This window comes from Epinephelus lanceolatus, chromosome 20, assembly GCF_041903045.1.
Source record: "Epinephelus lanceolatus isolate andai-2023 chromosome 20, ASM4190304v1, whole genome shotgun sequence".
Classification (NCBI taxonomy): domain Eukaryota; kingdom Metazoa; phylum Chordata; class Actinopteri; order Perciformes; family Serranidae; genus Epinephelus; species Epinephelus lanceolatus.
Genome location: NC_135753.1, coordinates 9,066,013 through 9,091,809, shown reverse-complemented (window position 1 = coordinate 9,091,809; position 25,797 = coordinate 9,066,013). Strand labels below are relative to the sequence as shown.

The 25,797-nt window shown below is 42.7% G+C and overlaps 1 protein-coding gene across 3 annotated transcripts in view; it reads left to right on the top strand.

Moving 5' to 3' along the window:
- LOC117264920 (cadherin-20-like) overlaps positions 1-25,797 on the top strand; it is a 121,116-nt gene that overhangs the window by 65,901 nt on the left and 29,418 nt on the right. For 2 of the 3 annotated variants that reach the window (XM_033639241.2, XM_033639243.2), the window contains 3 exons: positions 13,462-13,762; positions 23,587-23,881; positions 24,851-24,970. In XM_033639241.2, the coding sequence (XP_033495132.2) occupies positions 13,544-13,762; positions 23,587-23,881; positions 24,851-24,970 (634 nt within the window). In that variant the 5' untranslated portion in view covers positions 13,462-13,543. Of the gene's footprint in view, positions 1-5,646; positions 6,013-13,461; positions 13,763-23,586; positions 23,882-24,850; positions 24,971-25,797 lie in introns of those variants that run through there. The other variant, XM_033639242.2, reaches the window with a different exon arrangement.

Here is a 25,797-nt window from a genome sequence, read left to right as displayed (position 1 = left end):
TGTCGGATACGACATGAAACTACTCCAGTTTGCTCAATCATGTTGTAACTAAGACATCCGCTGGAAAAAAAAATTCACGTTGATGAGACGGCGTTTTGGGTGGAGCAGTCACTATGGACGCGGAGCTTGCTGTTTCTGTAGGTACACATTTCCTGGGGACACCTGTACGTCTCGGCCACGCCCCCTCCATTGTGATTGGCTAAAGCGCAGCATCATTCAAACTCAAAGCTCCGCCCTCCCCCCCCCCCCCCGTAGTCATCTTTCACACAGGGCTGCCGACAGATTCTACAATGTAAATTGCAGAATCTGTCTTGAGAGATTAGGTAGAAAGTAAAAAAGTCGCAGTTCTCTTGAGCCCCTTTTCCACTGCACAAAAAAACCTACCAACACACGTTAACATCTGGCTTTGTATGACATGGGAACATGATCAAATGACTCTGCAGTAATCACGTGTATTTATTGGCTCCGGCACTGATGAGCATTGATGGAAACACAGAGTCCGGGTGAACTCGCTAATTTTAGCTCCTTTATTGGCGAGATGCAACAACAAGCCACCACAAAGAAAAACAGTCAGTCTCCGCGCAAGCAGCACTCAAACACTGATCCAAATTAGTCTGCACTGAGTTTGAAAGAGAGACTGAATTAGTAAGAAATATATAAGAAGAAGTAACCGCTGTAGTTTTCACAGGCCTCTATGCTGCCTTCTACCATTTACTGACCTGTTTTACACAGCTCTGGTCTACTGGCGATGGGAAAGAGTCTATATCTTATTTTTAGCAGGGTCTCCCACAAACACATGCTAATTTTGGTGGAGAAGGGGTATTTTTCTGTGGAAAAGAAGGAGAAACACGGAGTCAGTGTTAAATTGTCATGTATCAGTTCCATCAACCAGCTCTTATTTTAATGATAAATCTTAATTTTTGAATCCGTTCACCTCGGAGGCTGGTAGCAGGTTAAAGGGATAGTGCACCCAAAACTGAAAATTCAGCAATTATCTACTCACCCATATGCCGAGGGAGGCTCAGGTGAAGTTTCAGAGTCCTCACATCACTTGCGGATCCAAGGGGAGAAGAGGTAGCAACACAACTCCACCTAATGGAGACTTACAGCACCCCCTTTTTTCATTTTTGGGTGCACTATCCCTTTAAGGCAACAAAATCCAAAATGTAAGGTTTGTACACTAATACAGTTTATCTAAATGGATTATATTGATGCTGAAATGACAAGAATCCTGTTGACATAAGATGCCTTTTATCTTGTGTTTGCAGAATTCTGTGTTTTTGCAGACAGGTAAGGAATTGTTAATATGTCGTATATCTTAACGGGAGTTGGTGTAGTATTTTAAACTAGGAATAAGATGGGAAATAATCTCAAAAGGAATCTAGTTGTAGTCTTGCAAATAGCGATCCTGCAAGATTCTCACTCTTTGCAAAGTCTTACAGTGTGTAACGAAAAACTTGTCAGCTTGTCTTAAGACGTGAAAGGGTGTCAGACTTTGGTCTTTTGAGTCTGCTAATGTGTGGTAGGGGTGAGCAGTAGCACAAAATTTGGTTTGATCTGATACCAAGCAATACGGGGCCAGAATCGTAGATACTGATACTTTTTCATTATGGCTTATGTACTTTCCTTTTGGGGAGAGCAATGTGTAGTGATTTATGAGGTGAATAATCAGTCTGCTAAAGTAAAAGTAAGTGATGACCAATTTCAGTTTGAAACTAAGATAAACCAATCCTGAAGATCCGATTTGACTAAAATATTAATTCCACTACAGTTTCCTGGATATTTATTGCCTGAGCCTCTCTGAACAGACTCTGCCGGTGAACTCTGTCTCTGTGTCGGGGGTCTGGATGCTGACACATTTCCCTCCTCCTCTCTTCTTTTCTGTTGCAGCTTCAGCTTCTCTCTGTTTTTTTTTTGCACGCGCTGCACTGCATGTTTGCTACACATATGTTGTTTGAGTTCACACAACACAACACCAGCAGTGGAGAAGCAAAGAGTACATGTAGGCCTACTACATGTGTTCACAACAACAGAATGTTTTTTACAGGGATAGTTTTATTTTTAAAATACGAATGGGTACAACGTAGAAAAGAGACTCACATCCCTCTTTTGGTATCAACCCTATTGATGCTACATTTAGTCTTCAAAGTTAAACCAAGTATCTGAAGTATTGATATTTTGGTATCAGCTGGCCCGCCCCTGGAGTATGGTAGGCATTTAACCTAAGGTTTCGTCCAATACAGTCAAGCTGAAACAATTAGTCAATGAATCCACTGGTTGATAGAGAATGTAGCAGGCTGGTAGCTAACATTTGCAAGCTAGTAATCTAGTGATCTAGTGATCTCCGGGAAATTGCAATTGGCATTTTTCAATCGTATAAACTAAATGGTAAATCAAAAAGATAACAAGACAATAAAAAACCTGTTAGCAGAAGCCCGAGTGTACAAGAAAACATTATGCTGGTGTTTTTATCGCGCAGCAACCTACGGGACTGAAATATGAAGCTATTACAGAATTGCCTAAAACTGCAGCTCCTCAAATGGCCACTTGAGGCTGGCTCCAAAAGTGAGTCAATCTTTACAGACCTCCACGTTACAGCATGTCCGAACTGGATGCAACGCAAGCAAGCATCAGCGACTTAATCAGTTTGATTGCACTGTTTCCTATAGTGGACTGTCATAACTGCCTGCAAGTGATGAGGCGCGCCATTGTTACCAACATTGGATGCCCCATTTCTGTTTTATTTTTGTCGCTTGCTTTGAAAGCACCACAACGGAAAAGGAACGGCTGATTGACAAGGTTAAAATGAGGAGTTACCTACAGGATACCTCCTAATGTCACTACTAAAATCTGATTGAGATGGTATCTGGCTGGACAGAGATCATCAGGAAGCTGAACAATTCTGGTAAATACTGGAGATGGTGTTATAGAATGGAAGCTACAACAATGATATCTATAAGTTAGATAGTAGTGTGATAGTAGTGTTGTGATTATAAACAATGAGTCAGTATGTACTCACTCACCTTTGAAGTGGTTACTCTGAGACAACAGGTCCGTTTACATGAGATGATGAGTTCCATATTTAACAGATTCAGTGTGGACAAAGGGCATCTGATTGCAATAGTCAGACACTCGCATCCAGTTAGGACATGGTGTTACAATGCCCAACTTTACAACTGTACAGGGTTGAATTTCTATATAACTCACCAGTGTTCATTTTATTATAATTAAGAGAAGGCTACTTTGAGTGACAGGCTGTGGGAAGATCGTGTCATCTGGCCCACAGTCAGATCCACCCCTCTTGTCCAAATATGGTCACTTCTGGCTCCATAAATCCAAGATGAAAACAGCCACAATGCCGAACTCAAGGCTTCAAAATAGGAGTCAACAAAGCAGTGAGTGGTCTCACAGTAGCTACATCCATAATTTTATACAGCTAATGATATACATGTTGGCAGTATATTGACTTTTCGCTTTCATTGTGGAAAAAATGTTGGATACCAGATTGTGCAATGTTTGCTCATTTAATCAACAAATTGTCTTTATATAAACACAACTGCCATTCTCTGTGTACTTGAAACTGTAATGCTGCCTTTGTGTCGACCAAAAATCATATCAGGATACATAAGTCACGAATGACTGCTTAAGGGAGGGAAATGGCCAATAAGCAAGACTGATTAATGGAGTGGTAACCAAATTGAGAGGATACTTGTAACTTTAACAACCATGAAATCTACTCTACTAATGAAAGACCTGAACAGTCTGTTGTGCGTGCTGGTAAAAGGTACTCTGAGGTGACAGAACAAGTCATGGTCTTTATAAGCCTACAGTCCTCAACCTTAAGAGTAGGCGTACCTGATCAGATGCATGAAAGCACCGTGTCCCTACAACATCCTGCATATTATCTCAAAACCAAAGTCCGGCAACATGCAGAACATAACTGTATCCAATCTATTTCTACGGCGGATCTGAGCCTTTGTGAGGGGGCCCAGAGGGACTTGTTTTCCAGACGTCTACCACCGTAACAGACTTTAAAACAGACAGAGGCCCTTCCATAAGCCCTATAGGTTCAATTTGTTCTGCCAATTATTATCCTCTGCTCTGCCACAGTGATGGAAGGTGGTGTTCAATGGGCCTGAATGCCACCCTCTCTGTGGCCCGCCCCAACAAAGAGGGACCCCCCTGCCTTTTTTCTGGGGGTCCAGTCAAGCATTCGCTGACAGATTGGCTGGGGTGCTAACCAGTCAGGTCTTCAAAGAGACAAAGAGGATGGGGAGGGCAGTGGGGAAGGGAGGGGGAGCGACCAGTGGTGAAGAAGAATGACCTGCCAAATGAGAAAGAAGACATATTGAAAGGGACAGAGTGGGAGAAAGAAAAAACATATTGAACCAATGGAGAAGTACAACCTTTTGACCATCTGGCTCGCTAGGTGACAACAGCCTTCATCTGTATTTTTAGAGCTGGACAACAAACCAAATTACTCTGTCAGGAAGATTAAGGAGAGTCAAAGGGCTGTCAAGTGGAGGAAAAAAAAGAGCAAAGTCCTTCCAATTGGCTATGAATAGTGGGGAAACTTTTAGCTGATATCTGGAGCTCCGTCACTTTATTTTGTCTGTAAATATAATATGAAAACAGCTCAGAGACATAATAAAAAAATACCAAATAAGAGCCCGAGCAGCAGCCTAGAACACTTCTTGTTTCTGTGTAATATATTCTCATTTCTGTTTAAACATGGTTGAGTACATTTTCAATATGATTTCATTTTCCCAGTCCTTCTCTTCATGAGGAGAAATATGCAAGAGACTCAACTCTGAAAACCTCTTTTTGCTGCATTAATTCCATGATTGCTTAAATGAAACACTGCTATTTTCTCGCTCAGTGCTAAACAGGGATCAGATCTCCGTGACCATGACTAATCTTCCGCTGCGCTTTTTGTGTGTATTGGCGTGCGCCTAATTTTTCAGGATCTTTTTGCCAATTTGGAAAACTAATTGCTTTGACTCTGACTGGGCAAGCAGCGGAATATAATGCAGTTTAAAGCTTCATCTTTTATGCCCATAAATCCCTCTACAGATCCAGCTGTGTACAACACCAACTCATTAAAATGCATTAGGGCAGGTTCGCTGCCGTGTGAGAGAAGGTGATTTCTTCCCCCCCCCCCTCCCCCCCCTCCTCATTCTTTGCGTTTTCTACTCGGCTGGTCAGTGATCCAAGGACCCTGCACCCACGGCAATCTCCACACACACACTCCTGAGTCCTTCCCCACCACGCTGGTCACTTTTTTCACTTGCAAATACCCTGAGATGAAATGCTTTTGTGGTGCTCCCGGGAGCATTTCCCTCCACCGCTCACTATCTAGCACCTCATGTCTCCCTCTTCTCATTCCTCCATCCCTTTGCTCGCCTGATTTCACTCCACCTCTTTGATTTCCACCCCCTCACCTCCCCCTCGCTGTAATTTCACCCCTATCCTGCTGTCAATCTACCCCCCAACTACTCCCTCTCCCCTCCTGTTCTTCCTCTTTCTCCTCCTCCTTTCTGTCTCTTGCTCTGACCCATGCTTGAGTTTGGAGATGGCTGGGTTACATTGGAGTCGCAGGAGGCTGTCCCACTGATTGTTAAGTGAGGGACAATTGGTCCTTTAGTCTGATTGGGTCCCCAGATAGGCAACACCAAGGATGAGAGTGTGCAGACAGCTATGAGAGGCAGAAAGCAGCGGTGACAGAGTAGTGGCAGCAAGAGAACATACATATATATATATATATATATATATATACATATATATAGATGGAGAAAGGGGAAACTTTACAAAGAGGACAGTGAGCGAGAGCATGGACTCAAGGTGACTTTAGGGAAACTGATGCACTGCAGGCAGTAGCTTTCACAACTTTTACAAGGGAAATTTAGGGAGCGTGCAGGGAAAAGAAGAACAAAGAGATAAGAGAAGAAGAAAAACGAGCATTTTTCACAGAAGAAGGACTGAGAAAGAGGAATAAAGTTGAAAAGGAAAAAGGTAAGGCGTGGAATTTTTTGCATGAGAAAAATAATCCTTGACTTTCACCGGTCATGTTTTGAAACACAACAGTGCCAATGAGAAATGCCAATAATACTTTCAAGCTGTAAACAGTGAATGGTGAGGATGATTTAAAGGTGACTGGGGATTTGTCAGCTGTAACTGAGCATTGAAACTCTCCGAGTGGAGATGGAGAGCGCTGGGAGGAATAAGACACGAGGTGGGAGCACCGTTTCATTACCGCACTGAATCGATGGTTCATTTTTTTCCCTCTCTGTGTGTTAATTGATAAACAATGTTTACAGGAACAAATACATTGCATATCTGGCTGTCAAAAGTAGGTCACGGTGAATATTTGGAGAGCCTCGACTCAGCCGGGAGGGGGTTCTGTGACACATTAAAAAACTTTTGTGAACACGAGCTCAGGCTCAAAGCGTGGCTCCAATTCTCAGCACGTCTACACTGTCGCTACTTCAAACAAGTCATGCTGAAGGGAGAGGAATGCCTATCTGCTTTTTACGGACCTCTGTTTGGCATTCAGACCTCATCCCTCAGCCTGAGCCAAGGTTCTAGTTTCTCAAGATGAGAACAGATTCATTTTTTTTTCCTATAAAACCCATTAAGCTATCGCCTGTCTTGTAAGCTCCAGCCGACAAATAAGACACTAGATTGGCATGTGCACTGTCGCCGGGGCAGCAAGACTTTTCCAGCCATTATCAGTGTCAGCAAGAGGTGGTGAAGGATCCTCTGAAAGATGAGCATTATGCGCCGGCCTCCATATTAACAACACCTTTCAGGTTTCTGCGATGGTGCTCTTGGTTGAGATATCTTAAATGACATTCCAACGTAGGAAATGCTCTAATGGAGGGGAGGATTCTCCAGCTGCAGCCATGTGGTGGATGAAAACTGTCATTGTCCTCAGAGTCAGAAACCCCCGAAATTCAAAAGAGATTACGAGTTCGATATTAATTTGAAAGGGTCTGTCCCCAAGACACTGCTGTCTAATCTGCGGCAGAGTGACACTGATTGCAAACTTTTTTTCCGGATGACGCTTATGCATGGTGACATCATCTCCATGCACCAGTGGCTGGGATGAATGCCAGTTTGTGTGATTTAATTTCTTCATAAATGACAAGGCTCTTTTTATGGCCTCCACACAGTGATGAATGAACTGAATGTGCACCGGGGCGGGGAGGGGACAGAGAAAGGGTCTGAGAAGAGAGACAGGATTAAGGGAAACTAAAAATAAGTGCAGAGTTTGAATGATACAGATGTAACACAGATGTTGGAAAGGACAGACAAGAAAGTAGAGGAGGTTACAGAAGCTGAGTATCAGAGCAAACTTCTGAGGCTCACCAGGCGCACAAAGCCGGATCAAGAGTGGAAGAAGGGACAAGTAATTAAAAACACCTTACAGTAAACGAGCCGCCGGGAGGGAGACACTCGTCACGGCACAGAGGTGGCGGCGGCGCACACAGCTGTACATGCCGAGGCCCGGGGAGCTCCCCACAATTAGAGAGTACTACAGAAGCAGGTTCAAAGCCTGCCCCATGTCAGCGTCTCTGTCCTGAGGGGGGGACAGGGTTAGAGGAATGAGGACGAATAGAGGGTAGCTCTGACACACACATACATAAGCATGCTGTGCATCCACAGAGAACTCATATTCATACCCACACACAAACAACTGTGTGATCTTGAGAGTTTGGCCAGAATACACACCTCCCTGAGCCTGTCTCTGCCTTTGAAGGCTGCCATCTCTCCCTGCTGAGGAAACTGGGTCCCTGCTGCGGGCGGTGACGGTATAGACCCTTTGCTTTAGACGCCACAAGACCTGGTCATTTTATTCCGTCTTTATACACACACATACACAAACATACCAGAGGCCACACTGCGGGGACAGCCTGCTTATTAAAAGTTGGTGCTACAGCAGACTTTAATTACGTGCAAATAAGTAAATAAACATTCAGAAATTAAAAAACTACGCTTGGTTGAGGAATGTGGCTCGTCACGCTCAGCTTTGCCCGGGAAGTGAAATTAGATTCAGCGGCTGTATTTAAGAAAACGCTTTTACATTTTTGCAACAGCGCCCGCTCAGCTTATTGTACTCGGCTTATTGAAAGACACTTTCTCATGCCGGCACTTCTGCATCTTAAAAAAAAACAAAGTCAAAGAGCATCGATGCAGCCTCCCGCCCGGGTCGCAGATATACAGAGCCTTCGCCGTGGCATCCACCGTGCAGAATCAATTGTGGTTAACAAATTGGCCGTGACGTTTTGCACTGCCAGGGTGGGTGGAACCCTTTTTCATGGGTCCACCCAGTTTTTAAGGACCTTTTCCACAGTCTGGGAGGCCTCCTTTTAGAGCCGAGGTGAGTGGAGCACAGACATGGCCACTGTGAAATTAACACTTAATAATGCTCCACATAGCACTTAAACAGGGCGAACCCATACTAATGTACCACACACTGAGTTGGCCCCTGGTAACCTCACTCAGTGACTCGGACCGAAAGGTCTGGGTGAGGTTTGTGATAACATTAGCACTGGAACGATTATTTAATCAAGTAATCATTTGGTCCTTAAAATGTCATTGACATGTTTTTTTTTTGTCTGACTTACTGTCCAAACCCAAACATATAAAGTATACTCTCACATAAACCTGAGAAAAGAAGCAAACCCTAACATTTGAGAAGTTAGGTAATGTGGCATTGTTGCTTGAAAATGACTTCAATGAATAATCGGTTTTAAAAAAAAGTTGCCTTTTATTATTTATTATTAATTGACCAATTTTTTTAGCCATAGGTAATAGTCTGCATTTTTGCGGTCTTTTATTTTGTTTCATAAATATGATAGCTGCGGTTGCCTTACCACTTCTTCCCTATATAACACTTGTTTAAAGGAATACTTCACCCCCCAAATGATTTTTTGTATATGAATGAGTCACTATGTGTTGCACTGAATTTCTTCAGTGAACTTTGTTTTTCCACATATGCCTACAGCCAACAAAGAATCAAAAAACAGAGAAAATCCTTAATGAATTGAAGTCATAGTGGGTTGCTTTAACAACAGCAAAACTTTAAAACATCTGTTGACAAACTCTCACACAACCCATGCAGACTAAGTCTCAAGGGGTTGTCTGTTTGGGAAGTACTGGATACCGAGACTTTGGTTATACTACACGAGTTATGAGAAGGATGTTTTGGTATAGTTTTGCTGTTGTTAAACGTGGACCCCTATGACTTCAATTCATCAAGAATTTTCTCCATTTTTGGATTCTTGGTTCACTGTGGAGGCATGTGGATTTTCCTTTTGGATTCAATGTAAAACAAGGTGAGTAACTGATATATAAATAATCATTGGGGGAGAGGAGCATTCCTTTAAATTAGCAAAATAAGCCAAGTGTTTCAAATGCATCAGTGATTGATTTTCTGTGAACACATGTAACCAAAATCAGAAGTCTAAAACTGGTGATATTATTACATGATTTGGATCATAAAGTATCAAATACCAACTTTTAGATTTTAAGTTTTTACAGAAATCATGAGTGTTTCCTAAAGTTATTAGTTATTTTGGGCATTATTGACTCATTAATCTGAACAGGTGGAGTTAGTGAGATTATGCATGCTGCCTCTGCCTGGAGGTGGTCAGTCAGTCGTACTGTAAGAGTTCTTTCTGGGTTTGTTTTCCTCCGTTGGAAGGAAACGCTCACCTCTCTCACTGCTGTAGGAGCAGTTTGATGTAGTCTGTCTTTGTCAGATCGCAGTTAATGGAGCAGCAGGTGGACTTGGAGTAAGATGATACAACAATATGGCCCATCATTTTGTCACACCAGCTGCTCCCCCTGACAATCACCGTCTCCTCCACTGTCACTCAATCTCTTCCTCCCTCTCAGCGAACACCTTTGCTTTCAGGGGTTTCTTGCTTTTCAAAACAAACATAAAAACCGGATGTTGCTTTTCCACTTTTGCCGTTAATTTGCTCTTTTACTGTTGCACACTAACAAACAAATTGTGTTGTTTTCTTTTGAATGCTAGGCAGGTTTTCAAGTGGGAAGAATGTTTCAGCCTGGTGGGAAAATACCTCAAGTCTTTGCCTTAAGCTTTGTCATATGATTGCTTCTCCACCCTCCACCTCGCTCCTCATCCCTTCATCTTCCCATCCCTCCAATTCACAGCTTGGGTGGCAAACGCCAGCTGCCTTTTTTCTATTAAACAAGCGAAATGCCATAAGAGAGATGTGTGAAATGTTTTGCCAGCACAATCACGTCGCATGTCACCTCATTAGGGACGACAAAATGGAGCAAAATGCTCGGGTGCAAGCTGTGACCTTTGAGGGGAGGAGCCGAGAGGTTGAGGCCGGGGGGTTTTGAGCAAAGAACAGGGAGCTAATTTTACTTCATAATGGCAACCAGGCAGCTTGAATAGTCAGAAAAGAGGGGTGCAATGAGGTCAAGTGTCACCCGTCCTGCCAAGCAGCAGAAGAGGCAGAGAAACACACTCACACATATGCATGCACGCACACACTCGGCCCAGCCTCCTGCTGACAATGCAGCCACGCCCCCCACCCTTCCTTGCCTTTTGTGCCTCTTCAACAATGATTAACTGAGTTTGGCGATTCAGAGAGAGTCTGCAGCAGCACAATGGACTCTCTCTTACAAAACATAATGGAGTCAGCCCATGAGTCAAACAGTCTCTTTTTCTTCCGCTGTTTTTTATTTTCAGCCCCAAACTTTCCACCTCCCCCTGCTAACAGCCTCTTAGCTTTTCTTTCCCTTTCTTCCCCTGTCCTCTTTCTGCCTTTTCACCATCAATCCGCCTATTTTCCCCCCCAAGCTCGTTAATGCAGGCAGAGCGGGCAGATGCGGCCGTCCTCCTAATACATAAAAACAAGATGCAGATGGAAAGAGGCAGCGTAGGTGCGAAAAGGTATTGATTAGCTCAGATCGATGTGTAACCTTAAAAAACATCTCCTGCCAGAAATTCACGGAATTGACCTAGCTGATCTTAAAGATTCCTGTGATGTTCGTATCAAAAAGAGCAATGCAGCGGGAGACAGTATTTAGAGGCATAAAATCCAACATCCAGGCAATACCATAGGGGCCTTCCAAAACCTGAGATATAGGGAAAAAAAAACACAGTACACTTGTAATGAGCGGTGTGCAGTGCTGAGGGGATATTGTAGAACATGGTGTGAGTAAAGCTGAGCAGGGGTGTTAACAGAAACACTACAATCTCAGAACATCACACCCCCGGGCCTTTTCCAGGAGGTGTGAAGGAGCTCGCCTCTCCTCATGACAGGAAGAGGAGGAAGGAAGGGGAAGAGTGTGGTTTCACTTTTTTTTTTTTTTTTTGTTGATGTGAAATGCCTGATTGTCCCGAGCTGGAGGGAAAAAGCAACTGAAGCTGGTGGTTTTGAAGCATGCAATCATTTCTGTTTTCTCCTGCAGGCTCCAATTAGTTCTGTTTCCATTACAAAGTTTTAAAGAGGACCTTTTATGCTCATTTAGGTTTATATTTATATGTTGGGTTTCTAGCAGAACATGTTTACATGCTTTAATGGTCAAAAAACTCTTTGTTTTCCTTATACTGTCTGTGATGGAACACATATATTCACCCTCTGTCTGAGATGCTCCCTTTTAGTGACTGTCTCTTAAAGCTTCCTCTAGAAAAGCCCAATCTGCTGTGATTGGTCAGCATTTCGGAACTTTTTATCAGTAACAAAATCATTAGAAAAGAAAGCTTCTAAAATAAAATCTTCAAAAATGGACATGTTCCAACCAATATGTTCCAAAATCTGGGACAAATTAAAAACGTCAGCAACTAAGTTTACATGTTTCCCCCACATTATCATGTAGCTACATGTAGCAGGGCACTTGCAGCCAGACAATGATTATAATGAAGCACAGCAGCACGTTCTTCTGTTAAAAATCACCAATAAAAGCTCCTAAACCAAAATCCTCACAACTGGACATGTTCCAGCAAGAATATGATTCAAAGATCATGGACAAGTTAACCAAGAGAATTAAACAATCAACCAAGATTATGTGTCCCTGACATTAGCATGTAGCTACATGTAGCAGTGTTTGTAATGTAAAGTTATTCACCGATCTGCCATTGCCGCCAATTCAATATGCTGAATTGGCTGAAAAAAAAGCTCAGCATTGACTGACAGCCAACCATCAGCTTGCTTTGTCAGGGCCTTAAGGCTGTATTCACACCAAATCAGGTGCTAGTCCGCCCATTTATTTAAATGAGGGTAGTGCTTCTAGGCTGCGTCCGTAGGCCCCCCATCCCCCCAAAACAAAAATAAAAACGCAGCAGCCTGTGGCAGAAAGTTGAAACAAAATAAACTTTTGCAGAAACACAACCTGCTGTCATGCTGCAGTGGCCAATCTGTCTATAGCTTGTGTGTACTATCCGACAAAGGAGAGCACTTGATTTGCTTGTATGTGCATGCACTCATGTCTTTTGTGGCAGTAAAGATACAGTAATGACAATCAAGAGGAATTCTACAGATCTCTTAAGTCAAAGTGAACAAACTTATAGCGGTGACAAATACTCACTGAGATGGGGAGATTTGCTCTCTGTATTTGGTGTCCACCCTCGACTCCCCACAGATGGACCATTTAAGTGATACTACCGAACCGCCACACAACCTTGCAACTAATCACTGCAACACATGATTTGTTGTGGACGCAGCCTAAAGCTCAATTGTGAACCCAATTGCTACCTGAAGTCACAGAAATACTTGAAATGACCACAACCTCTAAATGCCACATAACGTGCTGATGGCATGACGATTAGCTTTAACCCCTGCTCGCTCCTGTGTCCACCATGATAAAGGATTCTTATTGATTTCTCATCTACATTGTTATCCTGGTGCTGACACTTAAGTTGAACACATTATGTGTTACCATCACATAATGCGGTGTGAAGAGGTCATGGTCATTTCTCTGAAACCAGGTTGCCTGTTTGTTTATGCTGTCATGTGGTTGCCTGGCTACCCAGTGGTGGCGACAACACCCCCGGCTGTTGTTCACCAACAAATAATTACACCACGTAACCTGCCGAACACCCTTGACATCCACTCTTCTGTTCTTTATATTTATAACTTTCTGATGGTGAGGGGGTCTGTAATAGTGAGCGGCAGCATGACATGAACGTTTTGTTGTATACCCATTGTCCCCGCCTTCTCCTTCTCTGATATTACCTCCTCGCCTCCTCCATGTGGCCTCTTCAGCAGCATAAGAGGTCCCCTTCATTCAACTGTGGTAAGGCTCATTATAGCTCAACAAAAACTCAGTAGTAGAGGGCTAATCTGGAAAGCAGGAGAAAAAGCTGCGAATATGTGTCATCCGCAGGCGTCCCACAGTGCAGCTCAGTGTACGACAAAAGGATGACGGCGTCCAAAAGGAAATAAATCTGAGGCTAATCTGTCTTCTTTTCTGTTCCAGGACGCCAACAGTAGCCAGAGAGAGCCAGGGAACAACTGCAGAAATTGGAAAAGTTTTCTCAAATACTACCCTGCTCTTCACAATGGGAGACCGATTGCATCTTCCAGCAGTTGCCAGCAGCGTGCTCCCTGTGGCTCTCTGCATTTTGACCCTTCTGCCCCACAGCCTTCTGGGTAAGCCCACAGAGGAAGAAAACACAGGCAGCTCAGCATTGCTCCAGAGGGTAAAGAGAGGCTGGGTGTGGAACCAGTTCTTTGTCCTGGAGGAGTACACCGGACTGGAGCCACTTTATATCGGGAAGGTCAGTGTTGCATACATCCTGCACACTTACGTGCACACACATAAAAGGTATAACCTGTAGAGATGCAAAGCCTGGATGTTCCTGGCCTGGTAGGGGAGCAGCGTTTCTGCATGTCCTCTCCACTTTGTGTACATGGGGGTGCCTTAGTGTTGGTGTTTCAAAGAGATTTCAACTAGTAACTTTCAAACAGGGCAAACTAATAGATCTATAGGGAGCTCAGCAGCCTGCAGGTCATCTGCTGCTTGAGCCAGAGCCGAGCGTACGAATGCAAAAGAGAAGATCATGGATGGGCAGCGCAGCAAACTTCAACCACAACGAAAGAAAAAAAATCCCAATTTAATCCCTGGATGCACTGCGCCCATACTACAGACAGGCTCTCCTCTGTCCACTTTGAACCAGAGCCAGACAGCAGTGATTGAGTTAATTGACTCGAACCGCGGCTTCACTCAGTCGGCCTCATTCCACAGAAGCGGATGGAGCACGTCTGCAACACAACTGACATGCTCTGAAAAGAGTAGACAAGGGATGAATACTCACAAAGGAGCACTTTGATCGCTCAGTCGCTAAAGTGAATTGAACATTTGATCAATAGTTGTAAGGCCAGTCATCATCAGCAGGGAGACACAACAATCTTGTTTTTAAATCGTATGTGCACAGCGTTAGAGCCAGAGAGCGCCAATGTGAAAATGCTTTGAAAATATCCCATTACTTTAGCCCCTCTGAAAACCAGTGTCGTGAAATCCCAGGGATAGATGGGTGCAATTAGCAGGATTCTCCTATTTATCAGCTGTAGCATAACTTTTCTAGGATGTCTAAAAGTATGATCACTGTCGTCTGACTCCACCCAAATGCACAAACTTATTTGACGGGATGCCTATAAGCCAATCACAGTATTCTACATTATCTTAAGTGGACTGCCCCCTTTTTAATGAGCATAGCCAACTGTGAGGCAAGGAGTAAGCACAAGGCATATGCTAATCCATTTACTGTTAACATATATAAATTTTGTTTAAACTGTGCTCAAAGTAAACATGACATGTTACATTACTTACATGTCAAAATATCATATGAAAGATTTAAAACTTAATCCGTCTATTGAAATGGATGGTGGATCTGATGGTGGATCTCAAGATATGTAGGCCATCAGTAGCGGCTCGTGGTGAAATTGGGTGGGAGGGCTAACGCATTAGGCCTATGGCCTATACTGATCAATAGTTCAGCTGCAGTAACAGTAACATCACACCGAGATACAGTACCAGGTTACAGCAACAATGCACTACAACAAAACTAGAGAATTAGGCTAACTACAAAAATGTTCTGATGCCAAAAGCTGGCTTGCTGGCTCGCTCACACACACACACACACACACACACACACACACACACACACACACACGGTAAAGAAAGGAGAGGAGTAATGCTCCTTTAATAAGAGGTTAGGGCTTGGGCCTAGCGCTGGGCGGTTTTTTATTGGATAAAGCAAGATACCCCACTCAGCTCACTTCCTGATTCAGTGACGTCAGCGCCATGCCCCCGTAGGAGACTTGCAGCAGCTCTGAATATATTGTCATCAATGAGGAAAATGAACGTGATCACAATTTATGGTCAATTCTTTCGCCCTATAGTCACTAAAGTAAATATTGGGTTCATTTTCCACAAGCCACACATCTTACCAACATTCTGACACTAAAGCTGCATTTTTCATCCGCACAGATCAAGAGAAAGTTAACTTTGTTTGAGCCCTGTCTGTCTCAGAAAACAAGTTCTTGCGAGATCTCGTGATCTTTGAGGGAGAACAGGCTCTGATTGGAGGGAGAGCTAACCACGCCCACTTAGGAGACAGGAAGAGTAACAGTTTTCTTAACATTGGATAAGCCTACAGTGGGGTATCTCCTTTATCCAATATCTCTGGTATGGCCTAAAATCAATATCATGGTATTATTTTGGGGGGATACGGTGAGGGTATGATATCTGGGTATCGTCTTCTCTCTTTTTTTTACACCTTAAATAAATCAATTTAAAAAGCCATACAAGTCTAGGATGGAAATACTTATCATCAGAAGTAAAACGGTTGCTATTATTGTGTATAAAACATTATATAGTATGTATAAACAATAGAGGGAAGAGGGAGGGCCAGCGGCTCCCGGGCCCCCTTCTCCCACGGGCCTGGGTTTGGGGCAGTCAGCCAGGCCACCTCCATCACGCAGCGAGGGAGGTGTGTGAGGCAGGCCGGCCGCCGGGCCCCGTTCTGCCGTTCATGTTTACTGCGGTAAGTTACCGTCACCGCGAGTACTGCCCAGCCCTACTTGGGCCTACCTTATTTGAAGAGACGCTCACATCAACGGCCTTTCTGGGATGCAAACAGGTTAATCACCAAGTCATTTAAGTTAATTTTTGGATGAGGTCCCGCTCAATAGACGGCATTTAAAATAATCCACCTCGTTCAGCATGATGCTAACGCATTTCGCAAGACTCAATGCTTACTCTCCCACTACAGTAACAGTAACAGTAACACTGTACTTCCACGCACTGTCATTGGCCAAAAGTCAGTGGCCTGGGCTGAATTAATTTAGCCCAACTGGACAGTAAAGGCTGGTCACCACACCTGTCACTCACGATGTGACAACAATGATTGGAAGCTGATTCTAGGAGTATGGGCTGTAAAAAATCAGCCCATTTAGATAAATCCTGCGTTTTTGTGACTATTTTAGTGCTGCTGCTGCTGCTATAGGTTCCACCAAAAACAATCAGTTCTAAGGTTCAATAACTAATATTTTCTTTAATTTAATAATTTTCTCATCTTTATTGTAAAAGATAGGCAGGGCTTAGCCCTGCTAGCCCATTTATACCAGCAGTCTCTGTAGGCCATGTGTTTTAAAGCATCACTTATATGAATTAACCATTGATGAAAAAGAAATAATCTCATGTTTTTTTGTTTGTCATTTGTAATGTTATGTGGTTTCTGCATACAGATTCTTCGTCCATTGGAATGGACGGAAAAATTAACACAAAGGATCCTCATCAAAAAAAATATTTTGCTAATGATTTATGAGTTCATTTAGAGTAGAAATACACCATTACAGTATTATTTGTGTGTGTTTGGAACATAATTGGGTTCTGAACAGGTTATAACTAGGCCTACAACTACAAATGAAACTCATCAGGTAAAGATGCATTACAGAATTTTGCACGCTCAGCTAAAGGTGCTTTTGTTACAGACAGATGCCACTCTGTATTGTTTTGGCTGTTTGACAAAAAGACAAAACATATTTGTACTGTACTGTGGAGAAACGTTAGCTACCTGCATGTCATTAAGTCACCAACTGACATTTCACGCTGGCAGATAATTCATCGTTAGAGTCCTTTTTAGATGATCTAGATGAGCAGTTTGTCATTGTTACTATAAGTGGAAAACACAGTAATCATTGAATGAATGCCACTTCAGAATAATTAAAGTATCCCAGTACGATAGCTGTTGACACTAAATGTGAGTTACAGTAAATTGGTCTAGTTACTTGGAAGTTTTCCAGTAAAATAAAGATAAATAAAATATTGTCAGAGGCACATTTCAACATTGATGAAACAAAGAGCTGTGCTGTATTAATAACCCTATTATTTATGTGATATGTTCTGTAATGTAATTGAATATCACATTAGGTGTCTGATATAATATGTCAAACATCAATTCTCATCCATTTCTGAATATTTTGTAGCACCCAGTAGGTATCCAGTCTTTACAGTATTGCTCATTATCCACCTTGAATGAGCAATGACCTTCTAGAACGGTACTAATGAGTCCATTTGACACCCGCCTACACAATCGTGGTGCAAACACTGTATTATACTGCATGTAAATTATGAACTCAGATAATATCTGTGCTGATAACAAATTGGAAATGGCACTGAAGTGAATAAAGCCTGATTTCTGCAGAGCGTTCTGTCAGAACTTAACTCTACACTGAACAAAAATATAAATGCAGGAATTTTGTTTTTGCTCCCATTTTCATTTTCAAGAAAGCCACTGGACATTAACCTGGAAATCCAGATGCCCCGCCCCCAGCAAATTCAAATTTGCACTGCACGGGGATCTGGCCCGGACGAGCAGAGCCCGGTGAATCAGATCAGTCTATCTGACAGAGGCAGGCTCTGGGCGGGCGTAACATGATGAAGACAGCGCTGCACCGTAGGAGTCGAAAAGTAAACAGCCAAGATGGCAGCTGCCGAGGGACCGCGTCCATTCAATTTAGCTTTTGAAGACATGCTGAGCCAACTACACTTATTGTTCTGTTCCCATGACGTGTTTTATACAGCTAGTATGTTACTTCTAACATGAAATTAAAGCATTAACTCAAATTGAGGGCAAAACACTTATCTTTTTCCTTGAGAGATGAACAGGAGACTGCCCTAGAAGCCTTCGCTTCCAGGAAGGAAGTTTTTGCTGTTTTGCCTACGGGATACAGCAAAAGCATAATATATCAGTTATCCCCACTAGTCGGCAAACAAATGGGGCTTACTGCAATGAATACGTCACCTTGTTTTTTGCTCTGATTGGCTATCGTGCTATCCAATTGTGTGCAGCGGCATGTAATATGCCTCAGTTAGTGCCGCCCCTTGGGTAGGAAGGGTGTATCGGTGAGGGCCAGACTCAAAATCTTTCTAGATTTGAGTCTGGATTTCCAGGCTAACTGGAGATGGCTTTTTGTGGTCAAATGAATTCACGGGTAACAGCTCTGGTGAACATTGCTGCAGTATGCGTGCCAATGGCATACTCCCCCATAACTTGCAGCATTTTTGGCATTGTGTTGTGTGATCAAACTGCACATTTTAGAGTAGGTTTTATTGTGACCAGCCCATGTCACACCTGTGTAACAATCAGGCAGTTAAATTAGCATCCTGATATGTGACACCTATAGGTGGATGGATTAAATATTATGTTGGTAAAGTGCTCACTAACATGGATTTAAACAAATTTGGGCAAAAAGAAAGAACAAAGGCTTTTGTGTGCAAAGAAAAATTAGATCAGATCTTTTAGTTAAGTTCAGTCATGAAAAATTGATGCAAAAACATATTGTCTTTCTGTTTTTCTTCTGTGCATCTCTCTCAATGCCCAAATGTAAAGGCATTAAAATACTCTCTGTTCCCAAATTCCTGAAACTACACTGCCTTGATTTTAAAACACAGACTCCTGACCTTTGAATTTGCCTCAGTATTCCTCGTCGACTTTTAAAACACTGAACTGCACGTCCTCTGATATTTCCCATTGGAAATGATGCAAACCTGCCTAATTAGTGCTCTGGAATAACTTCCCCTCCACCACTCGGGAATACCGAGGAAAAAGCCAGGATCCAAAAAGTCATGTGCTTCGACCAGATACGAGAGTAACAAGTCCTGAGAGGGAACCATGTATGCTGTGGTATAAAGTACTGTATCTGCTTACAGTCGCTATAGCATATTCACTTCCATCTTTCCATTTATCGTTTCTTCAATGATTCTTTTTAAAGCCGCACACCCTCATTTTTCCAAGCTGAATGAAATAAGTAACTTTGACATGCCGGGCTGTTTCCCAGAGAGCCACTCATGGCAGAAAGGCACTGTAGGATATGACAAAGCAGGAGACACATGTACTGTAGGTTTTTTTCTCCTCAGCTCGCCCTACCTTGTGACTGTTGAGGAGCTTAGTATTCAGAGCTGTGGGGATGTCGAAGGTTTGGGCTGAGACGGAGCAGGTAATTGATAGCCTGAGTGTCAAACTCTTTTCATAGGTATGAGTGGAGAGGAAGGATCAGTGGAGGAGAAGGCGGATGAGGCAGGAGGGGAAGGCACCGGCCTGAGATATATCACCACGAGGCACAGGGCTGAAGCCCACAGTGGGGTGTTGATTAAAAAATATATTCTAGGCTGAGCTCGGATGCGTGGCACTTTCCAGGAGAGAGTGCAGGTGGTTCACGTTGTCCGAAGAGATAGGAAAAGCTGTATTGTCTGGCTGCTCGGGGAATGATAGGTTTTGTGAAGATTGCTTCTGAACTATCACTGGAATAACAACAACGAGTTCTGTAGCTGCAAACTTTTAGCAGTTCAACAACCTCAGCTCGGTCATTTCACGTAGTGGCCCCTGACGACGAAAAGGCAAAAGCAAGTATCTTGAAAAAGAGTGTGGTTTTTGAGTCAGTGGGGTTTTTTGTCACTGCAGTGTTGTGAGCTCGCCTGTTGATTATATACCAGACAGACGTCAATGGGGGCATTTAATTCTGCACTGCCAGTGTGATGGCAGTAAGTACTCATCATATGCAGAGACCCTTTAAGTACAAAGTAAGGAGTGATTGCACATCAGCAGGCTGGCATTTGCACTCACAGGCCACAAAAGGCAACTGATTGCACTGCAGGGCCCATGGCAACAAACAGGCCGTAAGCTGTGATTACATGTCTACTTACAGCTGCAGTATTAAAGTACGCATTTAACCACACACCACCCCTGGAGGTCTGGCGTTAATTTACCCACTGGTTTAATTAGAAATTAATGTTTTGACAGAACTGTCTTATACGGGTTTTTGTGCAATTTAAAACAAAGACCCAGTGGTGGTTATTCCAAATGAATAGTAGTAGTATTAGTTTAAAACAATAAAAGAAAAACATTTAGATTTTTTTTACTTCCCCCATTTGAGGCACCCCCTATGGATGATGGCACCATTAACATTTGCCTGTACTGCCTATACTATGGGCTGGCACTGACAATGTAAACATTGGATTCTAACTTGTAATAGCAAATTTGGGCTGTAGCATGTTCAGTGGCGATCCTAGACTCTAAGGGCCCCCAGGCAAAGAAGCCCATCGGCCCTGACTGTCCTAAATAAGACTATTCATCTGTCACACAGTGGCTTGAAGTGGCCCCACTTAAGGCTCATTTAGGCCCTGTCTACGGATACAGATATTTTTGAAAAATGATATTTTCCCACTTTGACTGAAAATAATTTTGTCCACACAACCTTTGCTTTGGGAAACATCTCTTGTCAAAAGTAGAGCGCAAAGATAACCCCAAATGCTTGCCCATGTTAGCTGGCTTCTACAGTCTCCCGTGGTTGCAAAGGTAGTGAAGTATAGCTGCAGGCTCATGTTACGTTTTTCAAAACACCTAACATTACTGAAGATCTCATCACCATTGATTCCCATTCAATAGAAGGCAGAAGGAGCTCACTCAAGGATGTGATTAATGCTCTGTGCATCGGAATGTTTTTTCACTCCTCATCCACAACAGTTCCGTTCTCAAGACAGTCTCACCATCTTCTGGTCTGACCAAGGCTAAAACCATCATTTCTGGCGGACTTTAAACTGCAGATGCTAAGGTCGACCAAAAAACACTGGATGCAGCAGACATCTGTGTTTGTTCATGCAGTGGTGCAGCAATAGGTCTGAGTGTAAAGCAGTCATTCATCCAATCAATGCTAACAAAACAAACCAACAATCTGCCTCTGTTATTGTTTCTGGTGCAGGCTCATTACACAAAGCAACAATGGGCATTTAGGGGGGGGACGTCATTGTTTCCCAAATGCTCCATGTTACACATCCACACAGATATAATGCAGCGGTTTTAAAAAATCTGCCCCTTAGAGGGCATTTTCAAAAATATCCGTTTTAGTGACCTAAAGCTCAGTTTGCATTTGGACAAGAGGCCAAAACGTAGAGGAAAATATGTTTTCAAAAATATCTGTATAATTTATACAAAAATAGATACGTCCATTTCAAATGTTGTAAGCGTAATTGCCACATTCTTCCATGGCATTTATATTGGCATGAATAGCCTACATGCCAACAAACAAAACCAAATGGAACCAGTCATAAATGTAGAACAATTTATGTACTTGGGCACGATTATTGATTAGACCCTAACTTTTAATGAAAACTCAGAGAACATTTCTAAGAGAGCCAATCAGCATCTGTTTTTAATCAGGAAGCTGAAGAGCTTCGGTGTACAGAGGTCCTACTGAAAGCATTTTATCATTTCCCATTACAGCATGGTACGGCAATTCTAGTGCAAAGAACAAAAACAAGTTCTCTAGGATTGTAAACATTGCAGGGAAAGTGATTGGCAAGTCACAGAAACAACTCGGCATTATAACTGACAGTACTGTATACAGGAAGGCTAAGCATATAATTGACGATGCCTCACATCCATTACACTCAGAGTTTGAGCTGCTCCCTTCTGGGCGTCAATATAGGGTCTCAAGAACCAGTCGAAACATATATAAGAAGTCCTTTATTCCCTATGCCATATCAGCAATGAACACAGAATGATTGTACGAGGGAAGACTACTATTTCATAAGATGATTTTTTATGTGTCTGTACATACCTTTGATATGTTTGAGAGAAGCCAAAGACAAATCTCGACTGAGGTAGACAATAAAGTTATCTATCTATACATCCTCTAGAAAGCTGCTGTCTCAAATGGACCTCCACTTTTTCTCTGCTGCCATCCAATTTCATCCAGTCTCCTCCCAGCTGTTCTGTAGTGACTGTTTGTCCCTGTGCCCCAGCAAAGTAACATTGTACTGATGTTTAAATTTAGGACAAAGTCACATAACCGCTCAAAAAGTTTTGCTATTTTAAATTGTCTTTGTTGTAGCCCGTGTTCGTATCTTGCTAGAACTATTGGTTACTCTGCCCCCACAGTTTGTGGTGGTACTGCTCCATTTCGTTCATACCCGTAAGCTTTCAAAAAATGTTCACAAATATGGACGACACAAACACAGAGCAGACAGAAGGTTCCATCCATGTCCATATGCATATCTAACGTTGAGAAGGGGGGGCACCTTTGCACTCCATACTGCCTTTTTGGAAGTTTTAAGGGGGTTTATGGTTACCATTGCAAAATGTGCCAGTACGAGTGGCCATTAGGGGCTTCTTTACCTTTACCTTTTAAACTTTTGCCTGGTTTCCTCTCAGTGTGCCACTGAGAAAGCTGAATGAATAGAAATTGCTCTCTAAATATAAAGTAGTAGGACTGTACACATTTTTTGTTGTTGTGTTGGCTCTGTACTCCAGCACAGTGAATTTAATTGCTGTGAGGTTTAAGTGCAGACACACTGCTTTAATTTGAGGGTTTTTATATCTACACTGGATGAAGAGTAAGTAGGGGTTTATGCATCGTCCCCGAATTTTAGACAGTAATTAGACAGTTAAACATAAGGTGGCATAAACAACTATTGCCATTATTGATTAATTTGTGATTTATATCAATTCTTATTTTGTCTGTCCTACTGTCCAAAACACAGGGTTTTAATTTATAATGGTACTAAACAGAGAAAAGTAGCATTATCACACTAAAGACGTTGCAACCAAAGATAGCTTTGAATTTTTGTTTGTTGAAATATCATTATAGGGTTTCCAAGACTGTACATTCAGCGCAGACTTGGCAACACTTGAAACTGACGTCACTAATACATTTTAAGTTGGACTGAGGTCATGTGATTGATTTGGATATTCAAGAACTTTTTATTTTTTTGGCCCCAAAACATGCTATGGTTGTCCTGTCTATATGTTTAGGATCACTGTGCATTGTTCTAAAATTAAGAGATGTGAGCTAATTAAATCTCCTCAAAAGCATGTCACTGTCTGACCGTAGTTTTGGACTGCACAATATTTCTGTCATAACCCTGTTGCTAATGTAATCATGATTTTTGAGACTCATCTCCTTAAATTTTTTACTGAGGCACCAGCAGTTTCTACAACCCTTGAGATGTCTCTAAAATCAAGAGAGTGTATATTCCACTTGAGAAAATGCATTGTGGAATAAACATTTTTTACTGCCATCTGCATGAATATCTCCACAGCTCCACTCAGACATGGATAAAGGTGATGGCTCCATTAAGTACATCCTGACAGGCGAGGGCGCAGGCACCACATTCACCATCGATGACAGCACAGGCGACATCCATGCCATTCAGAGGCTGGACCGCGAGGTGAAGGCCCAGTACGCCCTCCGCGCCCAGGCCCGCAACCGCCTGACGGACAGGCCTCTGGAGCCCGAGTCTGAGTTCATCGTAAAGATCCAGGACATCAATGACAACGAGCCGAGGTTTCTGGATGGGCCCTATCAGGCGACTGTACCTGAAATGTCCAAAATAGGTAAGCAGGGGAAATGAAGGCAAACATGGATGAAAGCAGAACCTAAACTGTTGTCTGAGGTGTTAGGGAGGGATAGTTAAAGCTTTTTTAAGTGGGGTTATATGAGGTAATTTTTAGTCAGTGTATTACATACAGTAGATGGTGGTCGGTACCTAAAAATTTAATATCAGTCTAAGTGTATGCTATATTCATCATTAACAGCGCTTTCCAGTGGGAAACTGAAGCTGTTATATCGCCGTCTTCAAAGCTACCAAACTCCTTTGACAAAAACAGGAATTTTACCTTGCAGAACACGGGAGCTGCTGGTCTATTACTGCCTCAATTGGTTAGTTTGGGACTTAAGTGTTTTTTAGGGTTAGTTTAGTTTTTGTCAATGGAGCCTGGCCTCAAAGAGATCAATATTATGGATTCAGTTCCCTGGCGGAAATTGCTGTTTGACAGCGGGGAAAAGCAGTGAAAAATTCTAAATATAGTGTAATCTTTAACTGATATAGGTTTTTTTAGGTGGCTAATTCAATTCTGCTGCTGCGCCTGTCAACAGCAGTAGATTGCTTAGATTTTGTGGCCATACTTCTGCCTGCTTCTCCAAACTGGGGAAGCAGGATCTGGGGAAGCAGGCTCTATGGATAAGTACCATACAAAACCCACATTAAGAATTTTGAATTACCCTTTAGGGGGCAGCTGCAGCTGTGGTGAACAATAACAAAGTATAAAACCGTCCTGCGGAGTCGTTGTTTGTTCTTACAGGTTCATCTCTATCTGCTTCATTCACTATTCAGAGACCTACTTTTTGTGGATACTTTGAAGTAAATAATCATAGTTGATTCCTGGATCTGCTCCAGCCACAGTCGGAAAAACTTCACCCAAAATTATTTCTTTTTATTTATATGTTGTTAGTAGAGTAGTTGACCAGGCATCTATCTTCCACCTCTTCATCTCCTCCTCCCCTTTGCCTCCACGTGTACCCAGGAACATCTGTGATTCAGCTGACCGCTACAGACGCCGATGACCCCACGTATGGCAACAGTGCCCGTGTGGTCTACAGCATCCTGGAGGGCCAGCCTTACTTCTCAGTGGATGCCAAGACTGGTACGACTTCACACATGCTGCCTGCTAAAAAGAAACACTCAATCTGTAACCACGGCAACTAACATTTTGATCCATTACATGTAGAGTCTGACGGATTTCAAACTTCACCAGCCACTTTGACTATTTTATGAGCTCCACATGAATTTGTAATAAGTATGAATGATGTGAGATGACCTGATAAAGTCGACAAACTACCACCGACAGCCAGGATCTACTAACACTCTGCCAACAGCTGCTGCTAGTTCCCCACCTTGTTTCGAACCCGGTATCACTCTGTAATTGCATCACAGTCTGATTTTAACGGTCCACACTTTAAGCCCCTGTGTATACCAACCGGCTCTGAGTGTGGGAAGCTCGGCATGGCTCCCGTTGTTGTTACAAGAATACTGAACACTTGCCTGAAACACGGCACTCTTTTGTTGCAACTTGCAATAACTCAAACTCGTGGCAGTCGACAGAGAGAGATGTGCTAAACTCAAAGTGTGACTTCTTTGATGAAAATGAGGACAGAATGAGACAGACAGCCTCTCATAGTGAAGTGGTAGTTCCAGAACCTGCCCAAAGGTTTCATCCCTTAAAAATGGATCCATTTGTCATTCAAATGACTCATGACAATAGGTGTGTTTACAAGGAGCCTAATATTCCATTTACGTACAATCTAAAGAATTGCTCAATCAAAACAAAAATGTCTCATGTAACCACCTCAATCAGAAGAGACTGACTTGATCTGCCCTGATCAAAAGGAATCGGGAGTGGTAGTGTAAATCCTCGATAATTCGTTCAATAGGAAAATATTAGCACCTTATAACTAGGGATGCACAATATTG